Raw genomic sequence first — 13,950 nt, forward strand, 5'->3', positions numbered from 1 at the left:
GGCTGCTGGTGGGAGGCACAGCCGTGTGTCAGGGTCATGTCTCACTTGTAGACCTTTTATCACATCTTAACATGGTTTTCTGAGAATGAAGTCAAGTTGTAGATCTTGAAGTTATCTACATATTGTATCTTGAACAACCCATAACTCTATCCGACCAAAGATTTATATCTATTTTACTTTTGGTTTACAATGCAGAAAACTACAGAATTTGACACGACTGTGCCTTAGGGTCATGCCTCACTTGTGAAGCCTTTTAGCACATCTAAACATGATTTTCTCTGGTTGAAGTTTGAAGAAAAGTTGTAGATATTAAGTTATCTACAATTTGATATCAAGTACAGCTTGTAACTCTAACAGAACGAACAGTTATGGTCATTTGAAGTAGATATGGTCCTGGCATGACCCTATGAAATAGACATGGCCCTAGCATGGCCATGCCTTCTGGCCCTGTGAAGCAGACATGGTGATGCTTTGTTGAGTTCTCTTCTAAATTTTCTCTAATGCTCCATTTTGTTCCAAAAAGATGTTCTATCAATGAAAACGAGGAAGTAGTAGATCTTGGAACAAATAGAATGAAATTATGACATAATAATGAAATAGAGTATAACAAACATAGATTATACTAATGAAATACAAGTAGATGTGTCTAGAAACATATATAACCTACGCATATCACACCCCCAGACTAAAAACCTTTGCTTGTTCTCAAATAAAAAAATTACATATAAACTCATGTAGTTAAATGGTGCACTATTTAACTCTAGAGATTAGATTGACTCACTAGAAATTATGATGCATGTATTCAAATTGCATTATAATCTCTAACGAGTTAATCTAATCCTATCAAATGATTTCATTAGTGAGCAAGATATAAAAATAATTTGAATATATATGGCCTAAGTAATAGTTCTCCATGCTCAATGTAATAGTGGTCTAAATATTTCAAATATAAATCCCTAATCCTAGTCAAATCATCATAAACCATGTTTCTTATACATTCATCTATAGATACTTACCTACCACACACATAGTTCATATCTCTCAATCTACCCAGGGCCTCAAAAACATGCTTGATATCAAGAGAAATATTATAATTATTTCCCCAGTAACCTAACTTGATCTCAAAGGGATAACTCGTTAGTTTCCACTCACGACAACTATTTTTTTATATCCCTTATTCATTTTTTTAATTTTTTTTCTCTAAGTGATTACAAGGTGTAACACTTCAACACAGACGCATATGAATGCAAATGTAGGGATATTTTATTTTTTTTTTTCAAATGAGCTTCCATGATTCGAGCTTCATCTAGTAACCAAAATATAGTTTGAGAAATCACCATGAAAACACTAGTACTAATTAAGTTCTATGAATCATGACCATTTTCAGAGTTATCTTCCATCAAAACTAGGTATAGTATATAGAGATCCTAAAACAAAGTCAATACTTAAACTTTTACAGTAAAAATATTACTCATATCATGCTATCATGGATATAAAAAGATAGACCACTAAATATACTAACATCATAAGTAATTAATAAACCACATAAAATCTAGAACAAGCGTGCTAATATTTTTCATTAAGGAGCAAACAATCATGATATGATGAATGATGCAACTAAAAAAAATTATTATTCAATAAGAAATATGCAAAAACAAAAATACAACCCAACACATCCCCTCTGACTTAAACATTTCATTATCCCATGAAAACTAGAGATGTATTATGGATGAGGTTTTGAAGTTAGAGAAGTTATCAAGTGATGAGCTCCTAAGATTGAGATATTCATGTGCTAAAAATACTCCTCTATCTGATGTTCACATTCCTCAACAAGTTTGAAACCAAAAAAAATAAATTGAATAAGCAAAATTAAGTAGAGGGTTTAGGTTTTGAAGAAGAAAAGAAACAAGAAAGAAACTAAAATGAAAACAAGATTGAACTTGGGTTGTCTTCTAAGAAACGCTTGTTTTAGATCATTAGTTTGACCCCTTATTTAGTCTACTTAAATTGTGATATACCAGAGTGAATACCTCTGGACTTTTCGGCTAACGACCCAAAATACGGAGGGAGCTTTTATTGTGGGAAACATATAGTGAGAAATTTCTCTCTCTTTCTTCTTCTCCTTGAAGATTCTCTCTGTGTGTTGGAGAATGTGCAATGGAAGTATCTAGGCCAAGAGCACGGTTATTACAGTTGATGTTGAGGCCTTGTTCTAAAGAAAGTTAGGTATAGGCAAAAGTGAGAGTGTCCAGCTCTGGGGTCTCCAGCTATCCACCACTTCTCACTCAGAGGGCTGCATACTAATATCAACATTTGCCTCATTTATAATCTCATCATCAATCAAGTATGTATTATCAAGATTTACAATAAGAACAACAACAAGGTTGGTTGAACATTCTTCAAAAGTCCTTTCAATGTCCGGAGTATCGTCAGATATATTATCATTGTGAAAATTAGTAGAGGAGTCCTATAGAGCCACATAATCATAAGCAGGAATGCCATCAATTTCGTAATCCATCCTCTCTAAAATATCATTCAATTGGACTTTGAATTTGGGCTTGACACATCAACTTGTTGTAGAGACTGGAGAAACAAGATCCCTTGTTGCACCAAGAGCTCTTTTAAATCTTGTAATATGGTCTTCATCTGACTAGGAACTGGAGATTTCTATGTCTTGGGAGTCCTCCCAGTCAATCAGTCATCTGGTTGTGATTGATATGGCCCATCTAATGATGAATCCTCCTAAAATTTTGATGAACTCTGATTTACTTGAGAAATATGTTTGACACTTTTGTATGAGTTATAATCAATTTTTTGATGCTCCATCCAATACTAATTGTAATGCTGAGGTGGGTTAGGGATTTATTGTTGTGGTTGTAACTGCTCATTCTCCTCAAAAGTGTGCTGAGGCTGAAAGTAGTTTGATAATCTTCCCAGTCATATCTAGAAGTATTAGGAACTGAATCATATATGTCTTGATGTTTAGGTTGGAATAAACTCTGAAGTTTCGTGGGAGCGGTAGCAGCTTTTTGGAAGAAGTAGCACAAAGCAATTGAATGGGATGAGCTACCATAAACTCTACATATGACATCAATTTGTTTAGTGGAAGAGCTAGCATCTGTTCGAAAGAGGTGGTATATGGCAATTAGATGAGTTAAGTTACCACATACTCTGTAAATATTTAACATTTTCTCATCATCTAAATTGTAAGTTACATTGAATCCTCTAGGTTGCCAAGAATACCAATATATAGCTAAATAAAATTTCTGGTTTCACCTAAAATAATAGCAATAGGTTCACAAAACACAAGGAGTAGTCATATAAGTACACATGGATATAGAAGATACAGAATAATCAAGGCTTCCAACCAATTTTTGTATTGATTAAAAAAATAAATACAAAATTAAAAATAAGAAGTAAAATGCATAACAAAAATAAGAAGGAAAATGTAGAATTTAAATTACAAGAAAGAAATATGTAGAAATAAAAGCAAACAAGTAAATGAAAAACCTATTAACAAGTCTAGAGTAACTTATATGCTAATAAGCTAATGTTAATCGAGACAGTCCTTGGCAATGTCGCCAAAAAACATAGAATGCTACCGCAAGTGCACGATTGTTGTCAAGTAATAAAATATTGATCCCACAAAGACTGTTAATTAAGCGCTAGTTAACTTCGCATAGCGAATTAGCAAGACAATCGAGAGTTGATTCACAGATGCTAGGAAGAGAAAAATTGAGATGAGAGAGAGAGAGAGAGAGAGAGGGAAAAGAGAGTATAGAGAGGGAGCGTAAGTGAGTGAAGGTGAGGTTGGATTTGGGGGTAAGAGATGTTAGGATTTCAGTTTCACTATAATGCTAGTTAATGTCTCTATACAGTGTTTATTTACCTAATTTCATATTTATATTCTTGTAGGACTTCTAACTAAAGTCTGACACAACCTTGCACAGGTAGCACCAGAGAGTTTACCCGAGTCTTATTTGTTGGTACAGAGAACACCAGACGATTGAATCTGAGTTTTGATAATGACAAATAATTCAAAAGTTAAGATATCTTGTGATCTAACAAGTGTGACTGAACTTGCAGGAAAGTGTTCTTAGGCAAAAATCCTAGTGGATTCTAGATAGGTGAAAAATCTTAAGGGAGGTAACCCTAGGTCCTAGGGAGTGGTAACCCTAGGTTGTAGAAAGTCCTAGCTGCAATTAGACAACAAAGTCTTGATTCGATGGACTGGGCGAAGTCTTAGCGGGTTGAGGACTTTGGGCAAAATCCTAGAGTCGAGGACTCTAGACGAAAATCCTAGGGGTCGCCGACACTAGGTGGAAATTTGGACAGGTCGTGGAGCAAACGTTCAGCATGAAGTCCTGGAGTCTCGGACATAAAACAAAAATTCAAATGGTCTAAAGGACCAAAATGATTTGGTCTTGATCCAAACTTAAAGCTGACAGATGGGTTTAGCTTAGCGGATATGAGTTTGAACTTGTTCTTCAAACTTGATAAGAGATCTATATAAGGATATAGATTAGAGAAAGGAAATAATAGTTTGGCAAAACCTAAAGTGTTCTTGTCATTCCATCAAAAAGGGGGAGATTGTTGGTGCGGTTAGCACTAACGATCGAACCCAGGTTTTGATAAATGACAAAATAGGTTAAGTTAGTTTTGCTGTTGATCTAATACTCTGACCGAGTGTGCAGGAGAAGTCCAGACAGGTTGACGGGCTGACCAAATGTCTGGCACGAAGCCCAGCTAGGTCGACGGGCCGATCGGATAGCTGGCACAAAGTCCAAACGGGTCGACGGGCTGACAGGACGTTTGGCACGAAGTCCAGCTAGGTCGACGGGTTGACCGGACGTTTGGTACGAAGTCCAACTAGGTCGACGGGCTGACCGGATAGCTGGCGCAAAGTCCAAACAGGTCGAAGGGCTGACCGGACGTTTGACAGGTAAGTAAAGGTAAGTCACTGGAGGGGAGTGACTATGAGGACAAGTTCCCGGGAAGGGAACTTAGGCGCCGATCTGACTTAGAACCATTTAGGAACTCTAAGTCAAGATCGTGACTGGATTCCGGTCTCGAAAAGACAGAATCTAAGTCATATTCTTTCTATTGAATTATACCTTGGACTAACGTTTTTCTTACAGGAAGGAGTCTGCTGAAAAACATGGTCCGGGCGCCTAGGAGGTACCCAGGCGCCCGGATGTCCGGGCGCCCGGAGGCAAACTCTTATCACCTTTGCGTCACCGGTCCCTTCGTGCAGCTCGATCAACTTGTCTCATAGTTCTTTAGCGTTCTGGTGCGGTCCTACCCGGTTTAAGTCAAGATCGTGACTGGATTCCGGTCTCAGAAAGACGGAATCTAAGTCATAATCTTTCTATTGAATTATAAATTGTGCTAATAATCTGTTTTGCAGGGTATATGAGTGCCTCGGACTAACATTTTTCTTGCAGGAAGGGGTCTGCTTATTTCATATTGAGTTATGACATTCTGGATTACATCCACTTAAGTATACAGTAACTTTGAAAATTAGGGATGTGTCTAATAGATTAGAAATTTTAAAACTGTTTTCAAAAAGGTTTATTTTTAAATTCTAAGATAAAATACTTGTATGTTTTCAAAATTTCCTATTTTTAGAATTTCAAAAACAGTTTTAGCCTTATACTAGAAAAATTTTCTAGAAATCATGTTCCCCTAGGGCTAGTATTTGAGCATCTCACCAACACCCTAGGTTTACCTTGCTTGTGCTTGACAAACATAGAAAGGGGTGAGATGCGTAGGCCAATTGCTTGGACTTAAGATGCTTATTTCAGTGCATCAACATGAGTCTGACCGTTAAATATAAAACAGACATTAATTAGGTTAAGCTATTCAGTTAAGCAGACTCCTTCCTGCAAGAAAAATGTTAGTTCGAGGTGCTCATATACCCTGCAAAATAGATTATTAGCACAGTTTATAATTCAATAGAAAGAGTATGACTTAGATTCCGTCTTTCCGAGACCGGAGTTCCGTCACGATCTTGACTTAGAGTTCCGAAATAGTTCTAAGTCAGATCGGCGCCTAAGTTCCCTTCCGGGGAACGCGTCTTCACAGTCACTCCCCTCCAGTGACTTACCTTTACTTACCTGCCAGACGTCCGGTCAGCCCTTCGACCCGTCTGGACTTTGTGCCAGCTATCTGGTCAGCTTGTCGACCTAGCTGGACTTCGTGCCAAACGTCCGGTCAGCCCGTCGACCCGTTTGGACTTTGTGTCAGCTATCCGGTCAGCTCGTCGACCTAGCTGGGCTTCGTGCCAGACATCTGGTCAGCCCGTCGACCTGTCTGGACTTCTCCTGCACACTCGGTCAGAGTGTTAGATCATCAGGAAAACTAACTTAACCTATTTTGTCATTCATCAAAACCTGGGTTTGACCGTTAGTGCTAACCGCACCAACAGTTCTAAGTTTTCTCCTACTCTCTCTTCTTCTCTTGCCGCCACTGACATAAGTGGGTTTGTCTTAGCGGATATGAGTTTGAACTTGTTCTTCAAACTTGATAAGAGATCTATATAAGGTTATAGATTAGAGAAAGGAAATAACAATTTGGCAAAACCTAAAGTGTCCTAGGTTTTTCTCCTACTCTCTCTTCTTCTCTTGCCGCCACTGACATAAGTGGGTTGTAGCCCTTGCTGCCAGCCTTCCCGACTATAGCCCTTGTCGATGAACATTGGATGATTGCTTGTGTGCTTGCTGGGGCACTAAAGCATACGAGTCAACTTAGGTCAATACAATCTGATCGTCATATTTACACCTCCTTAGGCATCCATGAATGAAACAGAGTTTCTATCTATGCATTTGTTCATAACATCAATGTATGTATCATAATTTAAACCAACAATAAATCCAAAATACTCCCAGTATAGGACTAAAAACTCATGCATAATATAGTCTTTTTTTCTCCACCTCTTCATTCCATTCACATTTCTAACCTGCCTCCCAATTCGGCCAGATATGAGTCATCTCCAACATATATCTTATAAATAATAAATTAGTTATGTAGAATGCATTGATTCCATATTGGTTGTTGAAGACAAAAATCTGATCCGAGCACGCCCTTTATTTTGCCTTTTGCCTAGGCCAAGCGAGAGTTTTGCCTTACCTTCAAGAAAACGGTGATTCTAACAACTTGCCACTCTTCATATAAGCTTCGTTTCCACCAATGCCCTGCCACTCTCCTTGCCCGAGTCCTTCAATTAACTTCTCCTGTTGGCTCAGATGCTACGGCGTCTGAAGGAGAGGTTTCAAGGCAAGTGGCACTCTTCTACGTACATGCATGTTTGCGCTAGATGTCTTTATCACTTGTAATTTTGGTCCTCGCATGGTTTCTTCCCACCTATCTAATTTATTACATCGCTAATTCCATTACTGTTTACAAGACATAGCTTATCTTTGTTGGCCATGAAATTAGGTAGAACTTTTAGATTGTTTGGTTGTTTCACAAGTCATTCCTTTGCGCTACCTGAGACAGGTAAGTCGCACCTGAAGGAAATATGTAGCGAGGTATTCGCACAATATGCTTCTCAAGATCTTTTGCCATTGGGAAATCTTCAAGTTGCAGTATTACGTGTTTATAAGTGAGTAATTTACACTTACTCATTAAGAATCCTAGCTTCCAAGTGACAATTGTGAGTTATGATATGTTGGATTAAATTGCAGTTCTCTGAACAAGAATATGCTTGGCCCTCATAAGGAGCCTCCATCCAACTCAGATATCGAAGAGAAAACAAAGGTTCGTAGAGTGTATCTTAAGTTTTTTGTGCATGCTCAATAAATCTTATTTAAGAAAAATTGGAGTTGCCATCGGTTCAGAAGATGAATGAGCTTACAAGTAGAATAATAGACAAGAAGGAAAAAATAAATAACTATTCTTTAGTTTATGGTTTTACGGTTTAGGTAGAATATAATATAAAATAATTATTCTTTTCTTGAATGGGTTGCTGCCCCTCCCTTCAACCCAACTGGAGCAAGCCTTCGCTAATCAACTAGCCTAGCCTAACTAGCAACTAAGCTCGGCTTCCTTAATCAACCTCAATCAGATCTGCATAGACTAATTAAACCACTCAACTCAATCTGCTCAACTAGTTCGATTGACCCAAACTAGCAAGACTAGCTCAACTAATTTAGCTAGTTAGATTGACTAAGCTACTCAATCCATCCCGATAAGATCAACTAGAACAACTAGATTGATAAATTTGATAAGATCAAACACGCCAAGTAAATTAGACGAATTAAGTAAACGATTGAAATGATTAGACAAATCAAACCACTTAGACACAATTAAACTGAACATATCAATTTGACCATTTAACTCAATGCAACAATTTGTCCTATCTACCTGGATCGACTCGATCAAATTAGCAAGCTCACCTAACTAATGGGAATGATATGTTTGTCAAATAAATGTCTGATTTAAAAATGGAAAAGATAAAAAAATTATAATTATTCCTTACTTCTATGATCATAGAATACTTAGTCCTACTTAGTGTGGAGAATATAACTGGCCTTAATAATGTGTAGAAATATGAACAACTCAAGAAAATAGAATTTATTCATACTAACATATAAAATGTTGGAAAATTGTTTTTGGTAACTAATAAATTAAATAGGGATAGGATGGCTATTTCTATAGTAGACCTCATTAACTAATTGCTTGAATAAATGAGAAATTAATATTTAATAAAGGGTTGGTCCAGTAAGATCAGAGAGAAGTTTTGGCTCACACACACGCTGATTTCATGAATGAGATTACATGAACGCTAATTCAAGTATGTGTGAATGCTAATCTGTGTGAAACTATTGAGGGTATAGCTGTAAAAGTAATCAATTGATTAACAATTAATTAATTGATTGATCAAAAGATAAATCTTTGGTCGTAAATTAATTAATATTTATGATCAAATATTAATCACAACCATAATATTAATTTAATTAATTAATATATATATTGATTAATTGAATTGATAATGTTTTAGCTGAAAAGGTTCCACCTATGCATTTTCACCTTTTGGAAGAAATTCTACTCTTTGGAAGTAATCATTCATCTCTATAAAAGAACCTCACTCTTTTGATTCAAAACAATCAATTATCAAATTGTGAAATTTTCTCTTGAGCTCTCTTCTCTTAAGAGTTCTAAGGCTTTGAAAATTTGCCACAATTAAAATTTAGATTGCTCTAATTTTGAGATGTAGATCGTTGTATTTTAGGAGGTTATTGTCGATAAACAATAAGCACTTGGATGGGGTAATATCATCTTAGTGAAAGAATGCATATCCTTTGCCTTTGCCTTAACCTTAATACTCTTATCGTAAGGATAAGCTTAACCAAAGGGGTGTGTTGATATCCTAAGGGATAACTCGACGACCGATGAAATTAAGTCAATAACGATGATACCAAGAAAGGTACATCTGTTATCCAAAGGAGTACCTCGATAACCGAAAGGATGTGTCGAGAGTATAAATTGTACAAAGTCAATGTCGCCATATCAAGCTCCACTAGATCAAACCATCAACTCATAATCGAGTTGATTAATCGAGCCCACTATTGGATCAACACACTCAATACATTCCAATAAAATTCCAATAATCCTAAGATGATATTTATGGTTATGGCGGCTATGGGTCTCAAGTCCTATTGGAGAAAAATCGAAGAAATTCTTCATAGTCGTCTTTAAGTGATGATAGTAAAAGGAATTATATTACTTGAAGAAAATATACCTTGTAAGGTTACTATCAAAAGATGTTCCTAGCGCAACTAAAAGTGAACTTTAAGAGATGGGAGAGTTATTCATAAGGAAGAATAAAATTTTCTTACGAGAGAACCATGCCTTAAAAGGCTAGATGATAAAACTATACCATTGGTATAGTGTAACAATGACAATCAAGGTGGTCATTTGACTCAAATAACAAAATTGAGGATAGTAAATTTAAATTGTCCAAAAAGAAGGCTAATAGAAGGCTTTACATAGAAGATCAAGCACACTTGACTAAATATAACTCAATGAGACCTAAGTAGAGGTTAACATAGATGGGTTAGAAGAATTGCATCACATGTAAGAAATTGAGTTGAGTGTCTCTTGAAGAGTAAATGACACCTAGTCTGCACTCCAATTAATCAATTGTAGCTCTAGCTAAGTGCAATTGGAAGACAATTAGATGTACACTTCTTAAGTCGAGTGTTTATTGAAAGAAAATATAATCATGGTCAGCATTCCAATCAAACGATTGCAACTTTGGCTCAACAAGATTTGAAGACCAAAGAATGTATACTTCTTTAGTCAATTATCTCTCAAAGATTAAATATGATCTTGGTCAGTACTCCAATCAGATGATCGTGGCCTTAGCTCGATGAGATTGGAATACTAAGGGATGCATATTTCTTGAGCCGAGCATCTTTTGAAGCATATAAATACAATCTTGTTGGCATCTCTAATAAGACGATCACAGTTTTGGGATCAATGAAATTGGAAAGCCAAGGAATGCATAATTTCAAGATTAGACACTTTTCAAGAACAAGTGCAATCTTGGTCATCATTCTGATTAAGCAATTATAGTTTTGACTCAGTGAAATCATAAGATCAAGGGATACATGCTCTTTAGATCAAGTGATTCATAAGAATAGATGCAATCTTGGTCAAACTTTGATCAGACAGTTATAACTTTTGGTTAAACATAATCAAGAGGTCAAATCAAGACACGTGATTCTGAATGAGATTGTGATTGTAAATCATGCAAGGGGAACTTTATCAAAGGTGTTACAACTTTTTGTCTTTCCTTGCAAAGGACACCCCTTCATTGATTATTGAAGGAGTTATAAAGATTTGCTTTAATAAAGATTGAAGCCCTTAAAGTATTTTTTAAAAAAATACTAGAAACGTGGTTGAAATAATCAACTAAGTAAAATTATTGAGGGAAAAAGTGAGGATATTGTTCAAGGAATGTTTCTCGAGAAAGAACAATATTTATTAATTGACTATCTCACTCATCTCAATCCAATAATATTGTGGAACATGAGAACCAAAAATTAAGGAGATGATAAAGGCTATGTTGATAAGTTTTGGGTTTATCCTAAAATTGTAGAGGGGAATTGCCCTCTCAGCAAATCACAAACTTTAGCGAGATAGAAATGAAAAAACTTTATAAGACATTAAAAGATTACGAATCTTCCAATGGAGTCAATAAATATGGGGGTGAACCAATAAATGTGGGGGCATTTAGATAGGATATAAATACCCAAAATCGAGGGCTCAAAGAAGTAATTGCATAAAATGCATTGATATGTGCTAATATATATAATACATTATGATATCTAAAAAGTTATGCGAAGGGCACTAGTGTAAATGATAAGTCTTGAAAATACTTAATAACATTAAAGTAGTAGATCTCTAGTGGTGAAATTTCCATTGAATATGGAAAATTGTGCAAATATGCTAATTAAAAAAGTTCTACTGAAAGATCAACTATACTGCATGTCTAGGGGAATGAATCTAAAATTCAATATTTGAATCGAGAGTGGTAAATGCAACTATGCTAACTGGAGAACCCAAGATCATGATTTAAAAGGGACAATTAATCTATAAGATTCTAGAGGTATGACTTGTAAAATGATTAAAGGATGAACAAAAACTCTTAATGATTCTTGTACCACAAAGGGCATAATAAGGTATTACAAGATACTCTTAATAAGAGATCACTTATATAAATGTGAAAACTGGGTCACTTTAATGAAACACTTATAAATTACAAGAGTTGTCCATGGACAAAACAGATTTGACAGAGAACCGGTAAAAGCCTATAGGGCTATTGTGTGGGGTATAATTGTGTTGATTTAGACATAGTTCATTGGACACTCATGTAAATCCAATTGTATTTCACTATAGTAGTTTAAAGTCATAAGTTTCCCTGCATAATGCAATAGTATTTTGATGAAATTCTTATCATTCATATGGGGATTATTAAAAAATTAATTTTGGTAACCAATAAATTAAATAAGGATAAGACAACTATTTCCTGAATAGACCACCATAAATCAATTTAACAAGTAATGTCTAATAAAAGTTGATCCGATATGAGCCGATAGAAGTTTTAGCTCATACACGAGCTAGCTTAATAGATGATATTACATAAATGTTAACTTGAGTATTCAGGAAGGTTAATACGTGTAGAACCATTGAGGGGTGTAGCTATAAAATAAATTAATTGATCATTAATTAATTAATGGATTGATTAATTGATAAAGATGAATTGATTGATCAAAAAATCAATAGGTGGTTATAATATTAATTAATTGATTAATTAATATTTATAATAGATTAGTCATAACTATAATATTAATTTAACTAATTAATGTATATTTATTAATTGAATTGATAATGTTTTAAGTGAAAAGACACACATCATGTCTTCTCCCTTTTTAAAGAAACTTTTTACTCTGTGGAAGTAACCCTTTATCCTTATAAAAGAACCTTACTCCTTTGATTCAAGTAACTCGATTCTCAAGTTGTGAAATCTCTTCTCTTAAAAGTTCCTAGACTTCGAAAGTTTGCCAGAGTTCAAAATTGAGGGTACTCCTATTTTGAGATGTAGGCTGTTGTATCCTAGGAGGAGATTGTCGATAAACCATAAGCAGTTGGATAGGATAATATCTTCTTAAGCAAAGAAGGTCTAGTCTTCGTCTCGACCTTAATCTCTTATTTGTAGGGATAAGTTTACTCAAAGGGGTGTGTCGATATCCAAAGGGATATCTTGACGACCAATGAGATTAAGTCGATAACACGATACCAATAAGGATACATCTGTTACCTGAATGAGTGCCTCAATAACGGAAAGGGTATGTAGAGAGTATAAATGGGGCAAGTCATATCGAGCTTTGCCTAATTAACTGGACCTAATTATTGGATCAACACTGCCAATCCATTCCATCCATAAAATTCAAGCAACCAACTCTAAATTTGAGAAGAGTTTGTTTGAAAATGTTTTATTTATAATGTTACAGTTGCTTATCAGTAAACGTTAGTTAGTTAATTAGATAATCGGAGCTTCCAAATAGAAGAGTTGGAAGCCTCCCCCCTGTATTTCATGTTTGATGGAGTGTTATATATGGCTAGCCAATAAAATTTAGTAAATTTATGGATTTTGCAGTTTGTTTATCTGAATTTAGCAAGTAAAATTAATATGGTCTGTGTTTTCACATCTAAATGCAGAAACTGAACGATAAGGGAGGGATTAGAGAGGATGAATTCTACAATTTAATGGAAGAATGGACTAAAAAGGATTTGCGCATTTATATGGCACACAAATTGGTTCTTTCTTTGATGGCAGCACCTTCACTAACTCTGGCTACAAAGCGAGTGCCCAAGATTGGACATGTTTTCGAGAAGACTCCAACTCCTATTCTCTTCTCGGTCTACTCCATTGGCCTTCTACTTTCTCAACGCTGAAGATCCATGAATGTTATGTCATCTAAATAAATATACTTATTGACGTAAGCTACATGTCTATAGTAAAAAAAAACAAAAACAAAAATAAACATGTGAAAGTCTGAGATAATGTACTTGTGATGCAAGAGTATTGTTGATGCAATGCAAAAACCTGTTGCAACAAATGACAATTAGAAAGGAAATGTAGGCGATAATAATTATAGTTGATGATAAAACAGTTAATTTCACCAAACTCTGACGGTAGACCGCCTTCCTCTCTAATATATTCAGAACATAACTTATGCACACATACCTCTAAGATATTAGTCTCATTTAAGATTTGAACTCTAGTCCTTTTATTGTTCCTCTAAATATTTTACCACTACATCAAAACATGATGATGAATAAATAATTTAAGTTAACTATTGTCCCATATATCAAACATGTATTTGATATGTATATTTGAGTGTGAAGAGACTTGCAGGAACACACATGCAGCTTAGAGAG

The 13,950-nt window shown here is 35.4% G+C and overlaps 1 protein-coding gene across 1 annotated transcript; it reads left to right on the forward strand.

Annotated features, from left to right (window-relative positions):
- The first annotated feature begins 7,195 nt into the window (after positions 1-7,195).
- On the forward strand, positions 7,196-13,628 carry LOC122049452. The gene is made up of 4 exons (XM_042610837.1): positions 7,196-7,275; positions 7,498-7,603; positions 7,686-7,758; positions 13,228-13,628. The coding sequence occupies exons 1-4, from the start codon at positions 7,245-7,247 to the stop codon at positions 13,462-13,464; spliced, it is 447 nt and encodes a 148-aa protein (XP_042466771.1). The 5' UTR covers positions 7,196-7,244; the 3' UTR covers positions 13,465-13,628.
- Positions 13,629-13,950: the final 322 nt, after the last annotated feature.

This window comes from Zingiber officinale, chromosome 2B (assembly GCF_018446385.1).
Source record: "Zingiber officinale cultivar Zhangliang chromosome 2B, Zo_v1.1, whole genome shotgun sequence".
NCBI classification, from domain to species: domain Eukaryota; kingdom Viridiplantae; phylum Streptophyta; class Magnoliopsida; order Zingiberales; family Zingiberaceae; genus Zingiber; species Zingiber officinale.

Coding starts and splice junctions, on each gene's coding strand:
- LOC122049452 (XM_042610837.1), top strand. CDS start 7,245: ATGCTACGGCGTCTGAAGGAGAGGTTTCAAG. Junction 7,276..7,497: donor TCTGAAGGAGAGGTTTCAAG/GCAAGTGGCACT, acceptor TACCTGAGACAG/GTAAGTCGCACCTGAAGGAA. Junction 7,604..7,685: donor GCAGTATTACGTGTTTATAA/GTGAGTAATTTA, acceptor ATTAAATTGCAG/TTCTCTGAACAAGAATATGC.